The 23,485-nt window shown below is 44.5% G+C and overlaps 1 protein-coding gene across 1 annotated transcript; it reads left to right on the plus strand.

Moving 5' to 3' along the window:
• The first annotated feature begins 1,172 nt into the window (after positions 1-1,172).
• Positions 1,173-22,836, plus strand: TRIB2 (tribbles pseudokinase 2). Its single transcript, XM_053381024.1, has 3 exons — positions 1,173-1,636; positions 7,829-8,121; positions 22,198-22,836. The coding sequence occupies exons 1-3, from the start codon at positions 1,367-1,369 to the stop codon at positions 22,664-22,666; spliced, it is 1,032 nt and encodes a 343-aa protein (XP_053236999.1). The 5' UTR covers positions 1,173-1,366; the 3' UTR covers positions 22,667-22,836.
• The last annotated feature ends 649 nt before the right edge of the window (positions 22,837-23,485 follow it).

Genomic DNA, 23,485 nt, shown 5'->3' on the forward strand with positions numbered 1-23,485 from the left:
ATATATACATATATATATATTCTACACACACGCACATATTCAACGTGCATCTTTAAAGTAGCAGCATCTCCTCCGCATCTCAGGACTCTCAAAAGGAGGGACAAAGAGGAAACCGGCGAAAGGAGGTCTCCTCTCTTGCAGAGCTACTATTGTTAAGTATTCGTCTTTCATGCTGCTGCTTCTTTTGCATCATCACCACCATCATCATCATCATCGCCGCTGCAGGCGCGTCGCGCTCCAGGATTTGCTGAAAAGTAAAGGGATTTTCTCCCCCCACTCTTGTTGGAGATAAATAAGCAAATCAGCCCCACGCGAAATGGAAGAGCATTGATCCGCGCCTGTCCTTGATTGCACTTTTTGTCTGATCAAAGGAAACACACGCGAGGGCGCGCGCACACGAGAGCCGTCGTCTCGGGCGCGTGGATCTTCGCGCACCTCTCTCTTTCCCGGTGGTGACGGTGCCTTTCAATTTAGGAACATTTTCCCTCCCGCAAAAGAAAAAAAAAAGAGAGAGAGAGAGGAGTAAAGAAATCGATGACCAAATAGCGTCTTTCTATTTTTCTCTGTGTGTATTTGTATATACATATATATTTATATCTATATATATTATATTTTTCATCTTTTTGTTGTTGTTGGAGCTCCTTGCTGACCCTCTGAAGTTAAATGCTCCCTCGTCGTGGTTTTGGTTTTTTTTTTGCATATCTGGATAGTCCTTGCTATCAGGGAAAAAGCTTCAGACGCCATCTACAGTTAAAACGTAGGGAAAAAAATTGATTGGGGGGAAAAAAGAAGTGGGGGAACCCAGTCGTCTGGCTGGTTGCTGCACGTTACCTGAACTTAACACTTTTCCAGCCGTGCGAGGATTTTGCAGGAGCGCAGAGGAAGCCAAATACTAATAACGATTCTCACCTCTCTCCGTTCTCGACTTGTTCATTCCATTGTTATTTCTTTAAAAAACAACAACACAGTTGCATTTCCTGAGAGGCCACGTTTTTGCAAAGACTCACGCTTTGGCTTTGTTTGTGTCACTTTGTTCTCTTGCGCAAAAGCTCCCCGACGTGCCGGGCTTCTCCGGGAGAGGGGAACCCTTCGGCTTGGCCACCGGCTCTCCAGTCTCCGCGCCCCCTACCTCCTGTTTCCTCTCTCGGCGACATAAACTGGACACTAACCCCCCTCTTTTCTTCCGACGACAGCACAAAGGCATCGTTGCGGCCGGCCTGATCTTCACAATAAACCCCCCCTCTCCAAAACGGTTGTGTGTGTGCGCGCGCGCTCTGCTGCTGCTGCTCGCTCCCGCCTGCATCTGTGCGTGTTGTGTGATTTTGGGGGGGGACCTTTTTTCGGAGGGCTTGCTCTCTCCATCCCCATGAACATACAAAGGTCAACCCCAATCACAATCGCACGCTATGGAAGACCTCGGAATAAAACCCAGGATTTTGAAGAGCTCTCTTCTGTAAGGCCCACCGAGTCCAGCCAGAGTTTCAGCCCCAACCTCGGCTCACCCAGCCCGCCAGAGACTCCCAACTTGCCGCATTGCGTTTCTTGCATCGGAAAATACTTACTGCTGGAGCCTCTGGAAGGAGATCACATTTTTCGAGCCGTGCATCTGCACAGCGAGGAGGAGCTGGTTTGCAAGGTAACAACTTTCCTGTCTCTCTTCTCTTCTCCCACCCCCTGGGATTTTTATTTTTTTAAAGCCTTTCTCTGTCTAGCGAGTTTATTTTTAGAAAGTACTCCGGAGTGGGGGCTGTGTGTGCTGGGGGGCGGCGGCGAGCCATTGATTTAAGCACTGGGAGAAGTTTAATTAAAACAAACAGGGAGAAAAAAAATCCTTGCATAATTTAAACGGCTCTCAGCAACTTTCCAGACAATGGCCACGTTATAACGGTGGCCTGGAGCCAAAGACTTGGGGAGGGGAGGAGGAGGGGAGTTAGGCTCTGAAGGCCACATAGGTGGAAGTACGTATAATCTAATTTCCCTCCTCTCTTTCCTTTCTGACTTCCCAAAAGGGAATCCCTTGCTAATTTTCAACCGGTCCTCCGAGGATATTTCACTTCCCTTGGGTGGTGCTGGATGCAAACTTGGCAAGTTGGCAGCTTTGCCTCTGTGTAAGACTGCAGTCCTGTGTAGGCTTACTTGGGAGGAAGCCTGATTCCACAGAGAGGGAGTTTTACTTGCAAGGCGACATGTGTGGGATTGGAATGTGGATCCTAGTTCTTTTAAAAAAAAAAAATGCACACGAGCAGCAAGCCTCCTTGCCATGGATTGTTTGCAAACACAATCGCCCACGTTTCAGCAGGAAACAATAATAATAATAAATCCTTGCACACTTGCATGCTTATTTTGTTAGAAGGCCATGCAGAAAACAACAACAGGGCTCAGACTTGGTAGGTTGCTGCCTTCTCCGGTCTCTTCAGCTCCCCAGTGAAGGTAAACTGTGGAGAAAGGAAGTCCACATGCTTCTCCTATGGAGGGAAGTGGCGTCCATTCACTCAGAGGCGATACTATTTCCTTTGTTCCTAAACTGCTGTGGTTACTCTTTCTTTCACTCTCCCTGGTGCCCTCTTGGAGATCTGCTCCTGGAGCAGCCCCTGGAAAGGCTGCGTGGGAAGATTGCCACACTACACCACCTTTGTAATCACAGAATATTTTCCCCAAAATGTGTATTTTTATGGGATTGAGAACAAAACCCAAACAAGCTGCAATCCTAGTGTTGAATCGGTAGGCTGTGATATAGACACATGGACTACCCTTTAAATAATCCAAGCTTTTTGACCAGGTGGATGTTTTTATTTAGATTCATATGTGGTGACAAAATTAAACTGCAGCCCCTGGTTCATCGCAAAGAGCTCTCTGTTCAGGGCAGTAAAAAATGTACTGGCCACCCGTGAGTCATGAACCTTAAATCTTAATAAATATTTAGTTCTGTGCAGTTTATACCTGATTATGGAAAGTAGAGCCTCTCTGACCTTGCAAGGACTTCCACTGCACAAGGAACCAGAAAGTGGAGCGATGGTGCAGATCATTTAAAATGCATGCATTAGTTTGTCCAAAATAGATGCAGATCAAAATATTATCAGCCTCCTCTTGTGGGAGGAGCAGATGAAAGCCAAAGAACGAGCAGCTGAAATGCAAAGAATGACATCTTTATGAAGATGCACAAATCTCACAAGGCTGCCTTATCTGCTTGAAGATTTTCAGGAGCTAGTAACTTCTTTTTACACATCTAGTAGTTAAATTCGATCCAAAACCACCTGTGATTGTGTTCTAAAGGTATAGGAAACTACTGTGCTACAGAAGCAGAACTCCTGTATGAAAGAGCATCTTTGTCCATTATAATGTCTTTGAGCTTCAGGATGGGGAAGTGTTAGGAATTTTCATGCTTTGAGGACACTGGCAACCATTTTTCGTAACTGAACGCCTCCCTAAAAAAACCAAAAACATTTCAGTTCCCCTCGCTTGCAAAATTGTAACCCTTCATGTTTGCCTTTAAAAAACAAAACAAAATCTGCCTCTTTGGCTGCTCCTGAAAAAATAGTGCCCTTGCATATACAGCTAATAATAATAATCAACCGACTTGTCTAAGTAAAAACAGGCTTGTGGATTAGCCCCACCTGACCCACCCCCATTAAGGGCCAGATAACAAAGGGGGGCTGATGAGGCTTAATTTAATTTGGCTGGAACCCCCTGAGTATGCAAAATGCCATTCTAGAATCCAAATGAGCTTTTTTTTTTTTTACTCTCGCTGCTGGAAAGAGCTACACTGGACTACCTATAAAGTCACATGTCCTGACTTTGCGTTATAAAGAACAACAAAGATAAGCTTTGGGGGAGCCAGTCAAAATGACATTATTTTTTAAAAAATGGCTCTTAGGGGGAAATTTGGCTATTAAGGGGAAACGTTTTGCTTGCATGAGGGCCACACGTTTTTATAGTACTTAGAAGGTGGTCATGGCTGCAATCCTGATCCTGGTTACCTAGGAGTCAGCCTCATTGGATTCAGCACGACTTCAGAGTAGACAAATAATATCATGCAGAGGATGTGCTGCAAGATTTCACAAGGAGGCTGCAGAGGTGGTGGGAATGTATATCTGTTCCCACAGCTTCTGGTATCATGGATGGGTTCCCCTGAAAGAAAGAAAGACATCTGGAGGAGACAAAAACAAACACCACCTGCAGTGGTCTTCCCTTTTACAGATATGTAGTTAACCAGTCAACAGGCCCTAGTAAAAGATCTTTTCTCTTTCCACGCGTCAGGAATAACAGGAAGAGCTGTGGCGAATGCAGTTCATGGAATGCCAAAGCTTGCACTTATTTATAGAAACTTGCTAGAGAGTTTCTGCTGCAATCCTCTGCATGTTTACCTAGGAGCAAGACCCATTGAATTGGGTGAGACTTAGTTCTGAATGGACATGCATGGGATGCTGCTAGCAGGTATCTCAAAGGCAAGTGCTGTTCCGCTTCAGAGCATGACATCAAGATAATGGCTTCAAGACAGGTTTTGCGTGCCTTAAATTAATTTCTGAATTGCTAAGCTACAAGCTATAGAAAGAGCAAGTGGTGAGCCACAGTCATTTATCCTTACGTTGCGCAATAGGGTTGGCCTGCGTTCTTCAGCATTAATCTGACTTTGTAACTTCCTGACCTTCATTACCAAGGGACAAATGCATCAGAATCGCACAGCCTTTGCGAATAATGAAGGCCTTTGTGTCACGCAATGGTTATGCCTTCTTACTGCAGTGCACCCGTTATTCTCAATGAAACGTTCCCATTGCCTGGAATCCAAATGTCTCAAGCACTGATTCATTCATAATCGCTGGATTAGTGGAACATTTTTTTTATATCTATATTTGAGTTTCCCAGCATGCTTGGCGATTCCTTGCCATTTCATTCACGAGAACACAAGGTGGATGTGCTTGCAAGGTTAGAGAGCCACTCGTTCTGCTTAAAAAAGATGCACTAAAAATCTCCATAAGGCAAATACAAGTTTGCAAGTCCATTACAACATTTCCCTAGTCTTATGGGTAGGGAACTCGCAACCCAGGGGGCTCAACCCCAAAGTGACGTCTCATATGTTTGCCATCATTGCGTTTGCACCTAAGCTTCCCTGTTGCACATCTCCCAGAATTTTCTCCTATGCAAGCCATCACAAGCGAAGGGCTATCCATTTTGCCTCATCTTACAACCGCCCGCCCTGTCACCGTGTGAACAGCAACCGAAACCTTGTGTTTTCTGTTGCTTAGCAACGGAAACACAGCAGAGTCCTTCCCTCGTTTTTTAGCATTTCAGACACAACTCTGAGACGTCACCAAAGGCCTCTTTAACTCCTTCCTTTTGTGAAACAGCAAGGGAGGTGTTTTCTGTATCTCCGCTCCAAATTCCTATGTGGCAGTCAACCTTGGGTGCTTTGCTGTTGTTGGACTACAACGCCTATCCTCCTCAGCCAGCTTAGCCAATTGTCATGGAAGATGGGAAGTGTAGCCCAAGAACTGTTGGGAACCTAGGGTTGAAGAGCATGGGGATAGACAAGGAGTGGGGAATGGGATAGACTCTGCCAACCTCTGTTGGTGCTTGGGGATGGAAGAGGCCATTGCCTGCATATTGGAGAGGGGAGGAAGGAATTTGAGAGCCTTCAGCTTCCATATGAGTTGCGGACCGTGGCACTATTTGTGTTGCCCAACAAGAATTTTGACTTCCCTCATTCCTTCCACTGCCAGAGAATAGAATCATAGAATTGTAGAGTCGGAAGGGACCTTGAGGACCTTCTAGTGCAACCCCCTGGGATGCAGGAATACACAGCTGCCCCATCAGGGAATTGAACCTGCAACCTCAGGTGCATTATCAGCACCACGTTCTTTAATCGACCAAGCTATCTAGGTTGTGGAAAAGGAAGGTGGTGTGTAGAAATGGGAAACAAGGCTGTGCCCTCCAGAACTACAACTTTCGCCAACCCCAGGCAGCATGGCCAGTGGTCAGGCATGATGGGAATTGAAGTCTGAAGGGCACCATGTTGACTTACCCCTCTGATAACCAGAAGAAGGCGGTGATAGTAGCACAAACTTGGTTTGCAAGATGGGTGGGTAAGGGGGAACCTGTGGTCCTCCAGGTGTTGCTAGATTACAATTCCCATAATTTTTGACCATTTAGACCATGGTGGCTGGGGCTGATGGGAGATGGAGTCCAACAATGTATGGTGCCTCAACCCTGGTTTTTTAAAAAATAAAATGGGAATACAGAGGTAAGGGGGAAACTGGGAGACAACTGAGAGTGCAATTATCACATATAAGAAGAGAAAGGTAAATTATGTCAGTAACCAATTTGTGTGAATGGTAAAAATGTTAATAAAAGTTTTAGTTTTTTTAAACAAAACAACAACAGCCCTGGCTTACCAGAGAGTATGGTCCTTTTAAAGAAATGTAGCATGCTCTGCTTACTCTTTAAAACCCATGGCAGAGTTTTCATTCAGATACGGAGCCAGTGTGGTATAGTAGCGAGATTGTTGGACTAGGGCCTGGGAGGCAAGGGTTCAAATCCGCTCTTGGCCTTGAAAGCTCACTGGGTAACCTTGGACCGATCACTGCCTCTCAACCTAACCTACCTTGCAGGATTCTTGGGATTAAATGAGGAGTGGGAGAACTATGTTTGCCACCTTGAGCTCCTTGGGAGGAAAAAAGAAAAAGGTGGGATGTAAATGCATAGAACCATAGCATTGAGGAGTTGGAAGGGACCCCGAGGGTCATCTAGTCCAACCCCCTGCAATGCAGGAATCACAGCTAAATGAGTGTCTGGGTGCTGGATCCATTGGTGATATGGGTGGACGGACAGATTGGACAGCCCCTCAGAGGCAGTGCATAAGAGCAAAACAAGAGTGGGGGAACCCTAAATGTTTTGAAGCATGATACAGTGGTACCTCGGGTTACATACGCTTCAGGTTACAGACTCCGCTAACCCAGAAATAGTACCTTGGGTTAAGAACTTTGCTTCAAGATGAGAACAGAAATTGTGCTCCAGTGGCGCGGCGGCAGCAGGAGGCCCCATTAGCTAAAGTGGTGCTTCAGGTTAAGAACGGTTTCAGGTTAAGAACGGACCTCCAGAACGAATTAAGTACTTAACCCGAGGTACCACTGTACAGTGGAACCTTGGGTTGCAAACGTGATCTGTGCAGGAGGCACGTTCGCAACCTGCAGCGCCGCATCTGCGCACGCATGTGATGCGATTCAGCTCTTCTGCGCATGCATAAAGCACGATTTAGTGGTTCTGCGCATGCGCGAGCGCCAAAACCCAGAAGTGACCCGTTCCGGTACTTCCGGGTTCGGCGTGGTCCATAACCTGAAAACGTGCAACACGCAACGTTCCCAACCCGAGGTATGACTGTACTTCCCTCCGCTCCTCTTTGCTGTAGCTTTATTGGCCATCCAGAATCAGAATTTTCATAGATTCTGAGCTGTCGTTGAATTTTTTTTATGCTTTTGTTTGCAAAGAATCGGACGTTCCTTTTTAAAACAAGCCTATTTATGTTTCTTCCCTCTTATCAGCCAGGAAATTAGGCCATTCACTTTCCTTTCTCTCGCTGATATAATTTACGTAGGCTGGTTGGAGTGTGTGTTGGGGTGAAAACCCTCGTTTAGTTTTCGTAAGGAAGAAAGCACTTCCAGACTGCTCAGGGCATAGTCTGCTGAAACAGAAGCGCCAGTTTGCAATTTGGACATCTTCGCTTTGGTAATATGCAGAGAGGTTTTTATTAGTTTTTAAATCGGTGTGCCTTTGCTACAGCCTGTTTCCTTTCTATCTCTAACCCTTTTGTTTTTATTGCCAATTGCATCTCTAGGTGTTTGATATCGGCTGCTACCAAGAGTTGCTCGCGCCCTGCTTCTGCCTGCCCCCTCACGACAACATCAACCAAATCACTGAAATCATTCTCGGGGAGACGAAAGCCTATGTGTTCTTTGAGAGGAGCTATGGGGACATGCATTCCTTTGTTCGTACCTGCAAGAAGCTGAAGGAGGAGGAAGCAGCCAAGCTGTTCTACCAGATAGCGTCTGCTGTGGCGCACTGTCACGACGGCGGGCTGGTGCTGCGAGATCTCAAGCTGCGGAAATTCATCTTCAAGGATGAAGAAAGGTAAGGGATTTCTCTCCCTTCCTCCCGGCCCTTTGGAATCCACCAAGGAGTGTGTCAGGGATGCAGTTTTGAAAGGGGTTGTTTTCTGAAGGCTCGTACTGTTAGCCCCATATGAAAGTAGAGGAAACATGCCTTCCAGTTTTGATGGAAGATCTCAGAGAGCAGGTGGTGGTTATTCCACCTTGTTTCCTTCTGGTCCCTGGGGTGAAGCCACTGCCGCCATGTAGCTGAAGCTAAGCAGGTCTAGGTGGGGTGAGTGTCTGGATGGGAGACCTCGTGAGAATCTGTACAGCGATGAGTTACATGAGAGAAACATGGGATTAAGATGTAATGAAATTACACGCATGCATGCATACACACACACACACAGTGTTCCTCATAAACTAGAATCTGTACAAGTTAACTTGTGATTTTCCTCTTAAAACCAACGTTAATACTCCTTCTGTACACACACACACAATCTACACTCACAAACATATCTTTTGAACAGTGGATTTCTATTTTCCATTCATTTGATTCCTGGGAAAAAGTGGGTTGTTGTTTTTTGGCAGTTACTGTGAGAGATTGCTTTGTGGTAGAAAAGCGATGGATGGGTTTATAAGATAAATAAAAAGAAGAAGGGATGAATAAAGCGTGTACCGCCCCCAACCCCACCCCGGTTTGGCGACTGCTTAATCTATATTCTGCTTTTTGGAGCAATAAGCCCTTGTTGCCAGGATGTTGTAAACCCCAACCTACCCTACCCACTGAAAAGTTTGGCCGGGATTCACTTCTGCCTTACGGAGAATCTTGCACCAAGTGGCCCAAAGGGCTGCCTCTGTTGATTACAGGTGGGAACATGGAGACTAGAGGCAAAGAGTGTGCCTTCTCATTCAGGTAAAAATGTGTGAATCACTTAACAGACCTTTTACCGGCCTGTAAAGCTAGGACAGGTGTCGCTGCTTCTTTTCTAAGCGGGGCAAGCATGGGGACGTCTGGGTTGTTTTAGTACACTCTTACACGAGTGTTTGGTTCCTGGGGTCCACTCGTAAAACCCAAAAATGTGCAAAGCCAGGAACCCTCGGAACTGCCACCCACTGGAACTGCAAGGTGTGGGGAGCTGCTAACCTGCTTTTGGACTGCTTACCTGCTTCCTCCCCAAAGCTGAGTAAGGCTGCAAGAATAGCTGTGTAAGGGTGGGTGGAAATAAATAAATCAAGAGGGGGTTCCCTCCTCTTTCCATTCATTTATTTCCTCCTCACCTGCAAAAAGCTGTGATCATGTAAGTAAAAGAAGCATAAGATGTGAGTTACCTGTGTGATGTTTGTTGTTTTCTCTCTCTTTTTAAGCATTTTGTGGAGATTTCACTTTTGGAGCAGAGGTTCTAAAACACACACACACACACACACACACACACACACACACACACACACGTTTTCAATGCATTAAGCTTGACTTGAAGGGACCTTTTGTAATTCTTTGTTAATGTAATGAATTAACACATGTTAAGCTGGTTTCTTAAGCTTGCTAATAATATCCATGGAGGTAAGGAGACTGGAGGAGGCAGTGGAAGGGGAAAAAAGACATGTTGCCTGTGTGATGTCCCGTAAATACAGCAGGATTCTTAGATGTTTGGGATGACTGGATAAGGCAAAGGGGTGTTTTACCTTTCCATCTTGGCACCATAAGCAAGCAAGCAAGCAAGCAAGAGTGAGTGTCTGCTAATTAGTGCGTTTGGGGCTGCTGATGATTAGAATTCCTTTCCTGTGCTTATCAGTTTTCTAGGGTACTTACATCACGTAAGGTAAATGCCATGGCTGGAGTTGACAGGCACAACAGGGAATGGTGCTAGAACAATGAGGACCAGAAACAAAAAGTTGCTCAGTCTTCAGGGTGACCTGCAAAACACTTTTTAAAAAAGACTTAGAATTTTTTTCTGCATTACTTGAAACCTCCTTAGCATGTTTCATAAAGTCTTCTTCAAATGCGAAGCGTGAAACAGTACATTCCTGAAACCACAATAATTGGTATCTACAAAGAAAAAACTGGCCAGTGTGTTTGACTGACTGGTGAGAGTGTTCAGCTTTCCTTTGCTTTGCCATCGCTGGATGAATGTTAAAAATGCTCTCACACTTTTTGACTGTTTCCCCGCCTACCAAGGAAACCAGGAAAGCTTTTAAGAGTAGACAGAACATTTGCCTGTTGTGTTACACACACACACACACACACACACTATGCACGCACCTGTGCTCACACAGGCAAGTCTTTCTCCTTTGCTTCCCATTTTCCAAATACTGGCAAAATGCCCAATTCCTAGCTGGCAATATGTATTTGGCAAAATAAAATTGGTGGTGGTTGGTGATAGGAAATGTTAACTGCAAACTCAATTAGTTGGACCGCCTTCTCAAGCTGTGATGTTCAAGCTTCCTCAGCATAATTCCTGGGTGACGTGGAAGGAACTTTTGATTGTATTCAAAGTACTATTGATTTAGAACTCAAACATCTATAAAGATATATATATATATATATTTTGGGGGGGATATTTTGTGTTTCTGCTGTCAGGCAACAGTATTTCTTGCCAGGTTCTGTAAATTGATGCAGCTTGAATGGAGTGTTGTTAGAGAGGAAGGGAAAAGACATTGCTTGGTAAAGGTAAAGGACCCCTGGATGGTTAAGTCCGGTCAAATTTGACCATGAGGTTGAGGCGCTCATCTTGCTTTCAGGCCGAGGGAGCTGGCGTTTGTCCCCAGATGGCTTTTCCAGGTCATGTGGCCAGCATGACTAAACCGCTTCTGGCGCAATGGGACACCATGACAGAAGCCAGAGCACACAGAAACTCCGTTTACCTTCCCACCACAGTGGTACCTATTTATGTACTCGCACTAGTGTGCTTTCAAACTGCTAGGCTGGCAGGAGCTGGGACAGAGCAATGGTAGCTCTCCCTGTCACACAGATTCGAACTGCTGACCTTACGATCAGGAAGCCCAAGAGGCTCGATGGTTTAGACCACAGTGCCACATGCGCCCCCCCCCATTGCTTGTAATGTGTTGGTTTCTCCCCCCACCCCTGGGCCTACAATAGAGTAACTGGGGTCTTGGTTGGAATGAGAAGGATTTTGAATGCAGTTCCCTATGTTTCCCTGTAGTGGAACATAGAACTTAATTTAACTGAGGTGGCTGAGATCAGTTGATTGCAGCTACTTTTCATGCAACGGCTGTGGTGTCTTTTTCCTTGCACACCTTGTCACAACTATGAATTTGGGAAGCCTGGTTGGGGCATGTGCCCAAAAGCCTGAACTGGAATACTTACGTGGAAACAAAAAAAACCCCCTTCCATTTAAACACACACACACATTTTCGTCCAATGAATCTTTTAGGTCAGTGTGTGTAGAGAGCATGCTCCCTTTTGTGACTGCCATTTGGTTTGCTTTCCCTGTTATTACACATTCCTTATTTCCTTTCTATACGCCTGTGATCTTGTACTCTCATGGTTGCTTGTTAGCAGTACTTTGTCTGCCTTGATTCTCCCTAGTTCTTAGCTGTTGTGTGGATCTGGGGCACTGTTATCAGCTGCTGCTGCTGCCCACCTCAGTACAGATGCTCTAATCTGACATTGCAGTTATGTGTGTCCTTGACTCTGATGCCAGTGTGGTATAGTGGTTAAGAGCAGTGGACTCGTAATCTGGTGAACCAGGTTTGATTCCCCATTCCTCCATGTGCAGCTGCTGGGTGACCTTGAGCTAGTCCCACTTCTTTGAAGTCTCTCAGCCTCACTCACCTCACAGAGTGTTTGTTGTGGGGGAGGAAGGAAAAGGAGATTGTTAGCAGCTTTGAGACTCCCTAGGGTAGTGATAAAGCAGGATAACAAATCCAAACTCTTCTTCTTCATTAGTTGCCTTGCAAATGCAGCCTTGTGCAGGTGCTTAGGTGAGTCCCAACCTTATCAAACAGGATGCTCATAGACTCTCCTTGTACAAGTGTATACTGTAAATTGTGATCCTTAATTCTTGGAGGTGCAGTTCCCCAGCTTTACATTTTCTGCGCTATGGGTAAGACTTTGAGTGCTTTATGATGCAAGAATTAAGGTTTCTTTATTACCTGAATGGAAGCTTCAATAGGCTGCTGTGCCACAAATGTGTCCTAGATGCTTTGAGTCATTCCGCTGTTTGTTGGGAACTGCCCAAGAAGCCACTGGGCTGTGCATACAACTTTGCCTACAAAATTGTGTGCTTGAAATGGCAACACCTAGATCTCTTGTGTGGGTGGAGTTGTCGGAGCAAAATGGATGCAAATAATTTGATGTCGGGGCCAAAGCACAAAGGCATGGTCCCATCTATCTTTCAAGTCTGTTGAGAAGGATCGATCTGTGGGTCTTGCATGAAATAACTTTTATGCTCTTTTAAATTATAAGAGTCTAGAGCTAAAACACTGCCTAGGTACAGAGCTTGCTTTGAGTGATAGATTTATTTTTCTTGCCAGCAAATTATTAATGTTTGGAGGGTATTAAATCTTCAATTATATTCAAATATTAGCTGTCACAATATTTGACACTGAAAAAGTTTGTGCTCGTTAATCAGTCTTGTTAACAAGGTTGGAATCATTTTTAAAATATTGAGACTTAAGGCATTCTGTTTACTTCTGAATTTCCTTGCATAAAAGAGATTTGTCTCTAGTTGAGAGTTGAGAAAGAACCTGACTTGCCTTTGCGTCCCAATAGTTTAAAAAGCCCGTGTGGTACATGAATGCCTACTAGGTCTGTATGTAGCTATGTTGGTCTGTATACTTTGGTTATCTAATCCCACCTGCTTACCTTGTTTAGCTAGGATTTGCATTACAAGCAAAATCTGCAAAGGCCAGAGTCAGTCCTAGCAAGACCTAAGCTGATCAATTAGCATATCACTGTAGCAGTGGCATAGGAGTTCCTTCCTCATGGGCACAGTCATGCCTAGATGGAATAGTAGTGTAGGTATGATTGCTTCCTATGCCCCTTGTACCTCGACCTCCAGGGAAGACAGCAGCCAGACACAACTGGCTTGCAGGAAAGTAGGTATTGTGCCACTGGGGCCCATAGGAAGTGACCTTGTAACAAGTCATACCAGTGGTCCATCTAGTGGTGCATTGTCTGCACTGGACTGGCAGCAAGTTTCCAGGCAGGATTTCAGGCAGGGGACAGTCCCACCTGGGGGACTGAACCTGGGATGCTCTCCCACTGCCCTTCTCTTAGGAGCTGGACCTAAGTCTTAGCCCTGTGGAACGCCCTCCCACCAGATGTCAAAGAGAAGAACAACTACCAGACTTTTAGAAGACATCTGAAGGCAGCCCTGTTTAGGGAAGCTTTTAATGTTTAATAGACTATTGTATTTTAATATTTTGTTGGAAGCCGCCCAGAGTGGCTGGGGAAACCCAGTCAGATGGGCGGGGTATAAATAATAAATTATAATTACTACTACTACTACTACTACTACTAATGGGGTATGCAAAGTCCTACTGCATTGCTTTCTAGTTATACCTTCCAGTAGATGCTTGGGTAGATCATTTCAGGTTTTCGCTCTGCTCTGTTTTGTTTTGTTTTATTTAACAATTCAGCGAAAGGAAACTCAGCCCACAAAAATGTGACCAGAGACACAAGCTGTTACATTCCTTACCGGTTGCCAAGTAGTAAGATTTCTCAGAGCAATGAATGACTCTGGTTTTTTAACCGCCTGTCACCCTTTATTGCAGCCAGCTGATTTACAGTGATTTATAGTTGGAGCTAGTAACCTTTTGAGCAATGCTTTGGGTAAAGGGGGGGGGGGAAGAGCCATGGAGGAATTATGGGAGGCCCCTGTTTTAAGATGCTTCTTAAGGCTGAGCTTATGAATTTATTGGTTCCGGAACGATCACAACATCGGTGATGGGTTTCTGCAGTCATGCTAGGTCACAAAATGCTTTGCAGCTTTCGTAGCATGCTTCATCTCAGAAACCCTGTGTGGTAGGCTGTTGCTTTTTCCACTTGAGGAACTGAGGCTGTAGAGTTTGGGATTTGACCTGGTTGCAGAGGTTCTGGGGTGGGAGTCCCATACTTTTTTCCACACTGAATTTGTCCTAGTTGTCAACATCAGGTGGCAGCACTGATCTGTTAAGGGTCGGCCCAACACAGACAGGACTGAGCATATATTCCAGATTCTTAGATCAGGGTAGCAGATGTGCTGCTCTCCAGAGGTTGTTGGACTAAAATTTCCATCATCGTTGACCATTGGACCCTTGCTAGCTTGGCCCGATGTGGTCTGACAATACATGAGACCCACCATGTTGGGTATCCCTGCCTTAGATGCCAATATGAAATTTCCAGGGATCTGTGTGCCAAGCTACACGTTGCACTTAATGTATAGCGTACCAGGATGTCTCCCATTTTTAATTTAATTGCAAGTGCAAACAGGGATGGGAATATTTCGTGGGATCACAGCAGGAGAACAAGTTTATCGGAGTCTCTGGCAGCCCAGATTGCAGGTTGGTTTTGAGCTGGAATTGTGTGTATGTGGGGTATCAACCAGAATGGTATTTTGCTGAATTTCCCCCCAATAGGCTTTGCCGCCTGCACCCAATTTTGCTGCTCCCTGATCGTACCAGCACTCTTTGCCTGGTTTGTGGGTCTGGCTGACTCAGCGTAGGAAAGGAAATTCACCATTTGGAAGACCAGCCAAAAGCATGCTTAGAGCTTGGATAGAATGTTAGAGGAGGGGAAAATAAAGATCTGCATTTAGTTTTAAATTGAATTGCATCCTTTTACGACTATGTCATATGCAACCCATCCTCTGCAAGACGACGTCAGTTGGTTTTATGATACTGCAGATCTCGCCGGTAAAAATTGAGTGGTGTTCCATTTTCCTTTGTATTCCGGATTCTTTCCTTTCTCCACTTTGATATCTGTGCCATTCCCTCTTGCTTTCTTGTGCAACTCTCCCCCCTTGAGGTGCACACATGCTGAGAAGCCATGTTTATGTAACTATGGAGGATGATAGTCCTCATTAACTCAGAATCGAGAAGAAAGTCACAAGGTCAAATGAAGGGTCATCTTTGCTGTGGCAGGTGAAAGAAGAGATCACTTTTCATCCCAGAAGCACCCCGCTTTTTTCTCATGATTTTGGAACTTGTCCATGTGTCGAAAGACTGTGGGAGGGGTTTTTTGTTTGTATTTTCATCCTCTTTGGGCAATAACTCTCATTTATCAAATAACAGAAAGGGAATAGTTATGCAACTTCCTTTGGCATCAGAGTTTAGACTACTCTTTTTGGATTTCAACATCTACTCGTGGATCATTATTACTTGCTTATATTGCGTAACAAAAGATGCGGCAGTGGAGTGGATCATCCTGATGAATGTTGGTACTTGGAATCTCGAGACATGGTACATGTAAGGGTTTGAGAAATCAAGTCTTACATCTGCTCCTGAATTTTTACTCCCCCTTTCCAAAGTGCCACATCACCAAAGACCCAGCAGGTCTACAGGACTGTGATTGCACATAGTGGCAAGGATGTTGTAGTTCCATGCTCTAGAACTCGATGTGATTCCATATACGCCCTGTGACGTGCTCTGATTGACTCCTTTGTTTGAATCCTGCCCTCCCATTGTGATGACCCCCACTGACTTGCTTAGGGGTTTGTAAAGTCATGTTGCTTCATTCTGAAAACATAACGTTCCACCATCCCTGGTGGGGTCCCAGTCATGAAGCACCATCAGATCCTGATTTACTTCAGCTCCAGGGTTGAAGGGACCTGTGGTTCTCCAAATGTATTGTTGGACCACAGTTCCACTCATCCTTGACCATGCTGACGGGGGTTGATGGGAGGTGGAATCCAACAACATCTAAAGAGCTGCAAGTTCTCAACCCATCCTGTTCCTTCCTTGTCGTGCCAGCAGGGTCACCATGTTGTCTCCTTAGCCCTGGCAGAGACTCAAGGCGTAGGCTCTTTCCAGATCAAGTGTATTGTTCTGCTTGCGCGGTTACCCACTACTAGTGTTGCATAGTGCTCTGCCAGCATGCTGGGCGAGTGGAGCGATGACATTGTGCTCAGTGGGTTTCATTTCAAGGATAGGATTTCCCTGTGCATCAGAATCTCTTTTGTAACCCTCGGATTCATCAGGGAAGAATAATGTGAACCGCTGTAGAGGGGGAAATGTGTAGGACATGCTGATTGTTTGCCAGAAACGGATGCTAACTCGGGAGTTTACTTTGAAGGTCCTTCTGGAAAAGGCTTAATTGATCAGGTTTTGTTACATTGCAAAAGGGCCAAGTCTGAATGTACTCGAGTAATGAATGGCATATTGATAAGAAATTCAGAATGGTATTGTTTTTCATGGGCTTCCCTGACGGTTTCTATGGGGACAAAGACGCATTTCCCGTCTGAGTGCTATTTGCTGCCCTCTGATTGCACTTCTGTGGTTTCATTCACCAGTAATGGGAAAGCATTCACAGGCAGAATAGCTTCCCCTTTTTAAATAGCAATGATTCAAGCTTGCTTTTTTTTTTTTTAAGCATTAGGCTAATGCAGGGTTCTGTCAGTGATCTGAGAGCTGCATAATGCTGTCTGCCCAAGTGCTTCTTCTATGTCCTCTTCCGAACTGAAATGATATACTCTAATTACACTGGCTCTGACAGAAGGCTTTGCATTATATAGTAAGTTTTATAAAGCGGATCTTATCTAGCTGTGTGGAAGCCCCTATTTATCTAACTAATTTCAGCGCAACCATTCCCATGGCTAAGGGAAACAGCAAAACAATTGGTTCACAGGATGTCTTTAAAAATGGAAGCTTGTGTTAGGAGAATATATTTTTTTTCTTCATTCCGACTCTAAATCTAGATTCTAATCTAAAACGTGATGCTGGCAACTTGCTGCTTGAAATATCCATTGGAGTTTTGTGTCTGTTCTGCCTGTGGCACTTTGTTTAGCAGCTGGGTTCAAAAAAGAGCATTGCAGGTGATGCCATAAATACAACCCTAGTCATAAATGTAACCCTAGTCACTGCTGTCTGCGCCTACCCTGGATGCATGACACAATGTGGCTTATTCTTTATACATTGCAGATAATTTGGAAATGACGTGTTTCTCTCTCTCCCTCCCCCCACCCCCCATTTCCTACCATGTGCTAGAGGCAAAGAACCACCCTCTGGCATTCACTTCTACAGACTTGGGAGAGAGGTGACAATTCATTGTCCTGGGCTTTCCTACTGTCTTGCAGGTAGTCTCTCTTTCCCTGCATTTGAGATTGTGCTGCCAAGCCAACCAAAATTATGGACAATACCGCAGTTCCTAATCATAATGTGTCATGCTTTTGTTTCTCTTACTCTTCGGATGCACTAGGGTAGCAATTGTCTATGCTAAATAATTTTAGGGTTCTTGTACTTTCCCCGTAATCAGTTTTATGAACAAATGAAGGCCCCCCCCCTCTCTCTCTCTCTCTCTGTGTGTGTGTGTGTGTAAAAAGCCACCCAGACATTGATCCACGGTGTATTTGCTCTGGTCCAATCCATTCAGCAGGATGAAAGCATGGCTCCTCCTCCTCCTCCTCCTTTTTTCTTTATCCTGCGAGAGATTATAGTGGAACATGCAGATAAAGGGCAGCTGTTGTTCAGTGGCCTGGTTTAAACAAAATCTGCTTTGCTGTGACTGCAGGTCCTTGATTCTTCAGTACAGTATAGAAAGGGTTGGTGTGTGCGCGTGTACTGAGAATCAAACGAAGCCAAGATTGGTATTCCAGTCTTTGTGGCAGGAGTCAGACATGCAACAAAAGGACACCCTTTTGTTCAGAAAAAACCCGGAGTCCATTAAGCAACAGATATCTCAGGAAGGGAGACGAGAGTTGAGGTGGGGAGGGTTCCTGACCCTCCAATGTCAGATTTTCTGCTAAAGAATAAACAGAAGAATAGAGAGAGAGACATGGGAAGTGGATAAATCTTTTGGAAAGGTAGCCAAGGCAAGGACAAAAAGCACGCTGCTTTCTGGTTTCTTATCTGTGGCAGTTATGGGCATTGCATGTTGACTGACACAGCAGCAGAGATAATTGAGGGAAAGCAGGGTTGGCAAAAGGGTGGGGAAGATGATTACATAAATTGCCAGGATATGAACAGAATAAAGCAAATACCCTGTATGCATATTCAGCATGACACATGCTTAAGTTAACAGGGTGTACAAAGGAAAGGCAGCTTCTATATTCTTCAGAATTTCTGTGTTTTCTAATCTTCATTCCGGAGACCCAAACCAACCAACCCTCCTACGTTGATAAAAGATCTGTTGCTGGGGTGGATCTGTCTATGATAAAGCTGGCAACACTTGGTGGTAGGGATTTCACATACTAGAACTGTATGGGAACGTCATTTGTGGGGACTGGGAAACAAATAGGCTTCCACAGGTCTCAGGCATGGAGAAGAAGTATAGCTCAGTGATATAGCACAGGACCTTTCCCCCGCCCCCTCAGATTGTACTTGAGATATAAATGGTATGTGCTTCTGAGAAAATCACCTCAAGTGTCATTGTTTTGTATTCAGTGTTCGAAATTTGCCAGGTGCCGGGCAATTTTGCACCTGGTTATCAACCATTTTGTGACCAAGCGCCAAGATGGCGCCTGACGTCTCCCACCATCTGGAGGTACATGTTTTCACACATCAGCAACATATCCTGTAGTATTCTATCCATTGTATTTAATTAGCACAACCAGAAATAATTTCAGGAAATGAAAGGTTGTGTTGAAAAATACAACTTTCAAGCCGTCTGGCCCCAAAATGGGAAACAGGTGTTCCTTTTTGGCGACTGTAACCCTGGTTTAAGGAGCCATTTGGCGCCTAGCTTATATATCTGAGTTTCTAGCTCTTATTTGTTTGCTTGTTATTTGCATCTGTAAACCTCCCCATATCAAGGAAGATCTCAGGGAGGGGAGCATACATAATAAAAAGCATAAAGCAATTAATTTAAGCATCGTTAAAATCACATTAGATCAATAAAAACTATCCGGAACAATTCAGCTGCAGCATCTGAAATGGTCATATTCATTCCCAAATGCCTCTGTAAGCAGATGTGTCCTAAGCTGTTATCTGCAAAACAATCAGTGAGGGAGGCAGACTTAAAAGAGAAGCTGCGAGCAAGTTTTTAAGTATGCCTTGATTAAGAATTGGAAGGGTCAAGGCTATATGCTTCAGATCTTGCTTGCTTCCGGTTGTTCATCCTTCGGGCAAGAAGTGCCTGACTGCAGCTAAAGAGATAGTGGCTGTGCCCCGTAATAGTTTATTTCTGTGTTTGTTCCCGGCTTTCACTTAAAGCTGGTCTGTGTGTTGCCCATTTGGAAATGAAATGTGCGACTCAACGTGCGGCTACAGCTGCGCTTATGTTGGCCTGGATTTCTGCAAACCTTCCACCTATTTTTGGAAGCGGACAAACAATGGAAATAGGCCATATATCTCACATTGTGTGTTGCTGGGTAACACACACACACAGGTTAGGTGTCTGTTGTGCACATAGTATTTCTAGATCGTAAACGTGAACCGGCCCTCCAAGAGAGACAAAGCAGTCAAGGGCAGCTTTTGCTGGTGCTTTTTAAAAAGCAAACAGTTGTTTCTGGAAGCAGACAAATTATATAAGAATGGCATGGAAGTGAAAGCAGAGTACAGTGGTACCTTTGGTTATGAACTTAATTCGTTCCGGAGGTCCATTCTTAACCTGAAACTGTTCTTAACCTGAGGTACCACTTTAGCTAATGGAGCCTGCTCCTCCGCCACTGCGCAATTTCTGTTCTCAACCTGAGGTACTACATCTGGGTTAGAGGAGTTTGTAACCTGAAGCGTTTGTAACCCGAGGTACCACTGATGATTATGATTATTTATGAAAGGAGACCAGGGTTGCAAATGTAATAAGGGCCCTGCTGGATCCAGGATTAACGATATACCATTATATCACTATGTCTGAAATAAGGATGGAACTACGCAGAGGCATTGTCTAGCTTCACGGTTTTCCCCGTACACACACATATTCAGTCATACCTCATGTTACGTTTGCTTCAGGTTGTGCTTTTTCAGGTTGCGTCCTGCGGTGACCTGGAAGTACCGGAAAGGGTTACTTCCGGGTTTTGCCGCATGTGCAGACATGCAAAATGACGGATCCCGTTCACAACCAGAGGTACCACTGTATCATGATTCATCATATATCGCCAGGTCAAAAATTATGAAACCGATATCACAATATGGACTCCAAATCAGCTTGGGTCAATATATTACCCAGCCCTACTTTATGCTCAACATTGCACCTGGGATTTAGTTCTCAATGATGTAGCATAATTTTTGTTTGGGCTGTATGTACCACTTCAGATGGTTTGGTGGGCAGAGCGCTCCTCATGGGGCAATGCTCCTTCATTAATTATTTTTCATATCCTTCTACATGGGCAACTACCAGGTTAGGGAGAAAGTTTCTAGTCTAGTTGACTCAGTGGCATACTGTATATTAGTTTTCTATGTAGAATAAGTTTTGTTTAATGAATAAGAATTCAACCTCACAATCCACATCTGAAGTGGTATAGTCCAGACACAGGTTTATCACCTCAGTTAGGCCTTGGACAACATCAGCAATGCACATGTGTACCTGAAGGTTTTCCAAATACTGTTTTGTTGCATTCCCACACTGGTTTCTTAAATTACCGGTATAAAAGATCCCCTTTGTGATTTGATAGGATAAGAAGCATATAGTATGTCACTAGGGCTTTTGAAAGCTGGTGAGTAGCATCCCTTAGCAATGGCTTTTCCCACATTTTATTATTATTGACTAGCTGGGACATTATCAAATCAAGTTTTACTACTTCCTTACTGACACTGAGAACTGGAGGTTGACTTCCAGTGGCATGCAACGGCTGCTTTTGAGAAGATTTTGGAATATAGAGGATGCACTGAGGGAGAAATCAACAATAGCTTTTTAGCCATGGTGAAATGCTAGCTTCTGTCCTGTTAGGTAAGAGCTAGTGAATTAAACAATTTATGACTTCCTTGTCCAAAGGGTCTTTGTCAAAAGGACTTGCTGGTAAATATGGCTGGATGCTTTTAGTTTTTTTATTGGCTATCTGTTTTCTAAACTAGAACCTAACAAGCTGGTGGTAGAATACTGAGCTAAGCGCTCGGTTGTCTGTGAATATGAGTGGGTGTGGGTGAAACCTTGAGGAAAGGAAGATTCAGTGAATAAATGAACCCTTTTGGGGTGCTAGATTTCTGGGAAACTTCCAGAGCTCACAAGGCTACTGCAGAGGCCAGTTGCTATACTAAACAAACACATGACTTTGCATCACTTGTGTTCATTTTCTGTACTTAAGTGTGAGAGTCTGGTTGACTTCTAAGGCATGTCTATATACTTTTTTTCTTTTCTTACACAAGTGAAAATGCTCCTGTGAGTCACCATGATCTGAAGTTACTGGGGGTTTTTTTTGCCCTTGTTACTGTTTTCTTCTTTTTATTTTAGGGGTAGTCTTATAACTGTTTGAGTTAATAATAATTAAAAAATCACTTTCTGTCAATTTTTAAACAAATACCTTAAGCAAAATGAAACAAATACCTTAAACTTGAGAAATGGGGATTGTGTCTAATGGGAAAACCATGCCTTGGAGGGAAAACTTACTGGGTTATGAGTTACATTGGTATCTTTTCAGTGTAGTCTTTAGCTGTGTTTATGAAGCATCTCAAGTGTTATTCTTTTTTAAAAAAAATAATGGACATGATAGGCTTTGGTTTGGCTTATGTAGTTCTCTGCAAGCCATCAGTTTTCTAAACTAAAAACCCATTGAGGTTCTGCTTTCCAGCAAGCCCAGTGAGATGTGTGAAAGGAAACTTCTGAAATAGTACCTATCTTAACTCCCTGGATTTTCATTTGCTGGACCAGCTTCTGGCATTTTGGGAAATACCTGGGCCATTTCCCAGTGCCTGGAGAATTTCAGACGCTGATGTCCATGTACACATCATCTCCCTTGACGGGCCAAGAATTGAAAAAAAGATTGTGAGCATTCTTGAATGTCCTTTGTCTTGGCGCAACAAGGCAACTGCGTGGGTATTTGCCCGTGAGTCTAACTGTGGCCTGTCTCTTCTTGCCCTACAGGACTCGAGTAAAATTGGAGAGCCTTGAAGACGCTTACATTCTGCGAGGGAACGACGACTCCCTTTCCGATAAGCATGGATGCCCCGCCTACGTGAGCCCAGAGATCTTGAACACAAACGGCAGCTACTCTGGCAAGGCGGCCGACGTGTGGAGTCTAGGAGTCATGCTGTACACCATGCTCGTTGGACGCTACCCCTTTCATGACATTGAGCCTAGCTCTCTCTTCAGCAAGATCCGGCGCGGGCAGTTCAGCATTCCAGAGACTCTATCCCCCAAGGCGAAATGCCTTATACGTAGCATTCTGCGCCGGGAGCCCTCAGAAAGGCTGACTTCGCAGGAAATTCTGGACCACCCTTGGTTTTCTACAGATTTTAATGTGTCTAATTCAGGATATGGTGCTAAGGAAGCAACGGATCAGCTGGTGCCTGACGTCAACATGGAAGAGGACTCGGACCCGTTCTTCAACTGAGCTTCGGGGACTAGTGTTTTGGGTGCTGCATGGCCAGGAAGGGACAACATGAAGGGAGTCCTTTCTGGCCGTGCAGAATTATATCTGTGTCTCAGCCTGGCTTGATAGCAAGAGAGAGAGAGAGAGAGACAACCTGGAGTTCTTTTTTTTCCTGGTTGGAGAAGGAACGCCAGATCAATGAGCTTAACACCACAGATGTAGCATGTGGATGGTTTAGATGGGAGGAATCGTTGCTATTCAGTTAGATTGACATAGAAAATAACGGAGGCGGCAGCACACAGAGAGACTGTAGCTTCTCATCTTTATGGAGCCAAGGACACTACGCATCCCAAGTTCCAGTGCAGCCACTAATCCACTCCTGATTCCGTTTCGTTTCATGTATTTACAGTTCCCAGTAAATAGAAACTTTTGCCTCAACTTGCATCTTGGCATCGCACTGTTAGATATTTAACTTCAGCCATTATTCAGGGAAGGTACAACTAGCTATTATTTTATTCTTTGTTTTCCTGGATTATTTCCCCCCCCCAAAAAAAAATCTGATGTTTAATAGTTACAAGTGGGATTCATTTTCGGCAGGCGGGGCGGGGGGTGGTGCACAAAAAGGAACACACGAGAAGTGGGTGCTAAACCATGCCTTTTGATAGGTTGTTCTAAAGTTGACGTTCCTCCTTATTTTATTTTGGGCCAGGAGGAATTAACATTTAAAATGTTCTTTTCCACGTCCCTTGAAGGGATGAAAACTCACAGGCTGTTCAGGGTTAGTTTGATTATTGTTATTATTATTGGTCAAATGGCTTTGTGGCAGGAAGCAGTTACAAT

Source organism: Podarcis raffonei, chromosome 3 (assembly GCF_027172205.1).
Source record: "Podarcis raffonei isolate rPodRaf1 chromosome 3, rPodRaf1.pri, whole genome shotgun sequence".
NCBI classification, from domain to species: domain Eukaryota; kingdom Metazoa; phylum Chordata; class Lepidosauria; order Squamata; family Lacertidae; genus Podarcis; species Podarcis raffonei.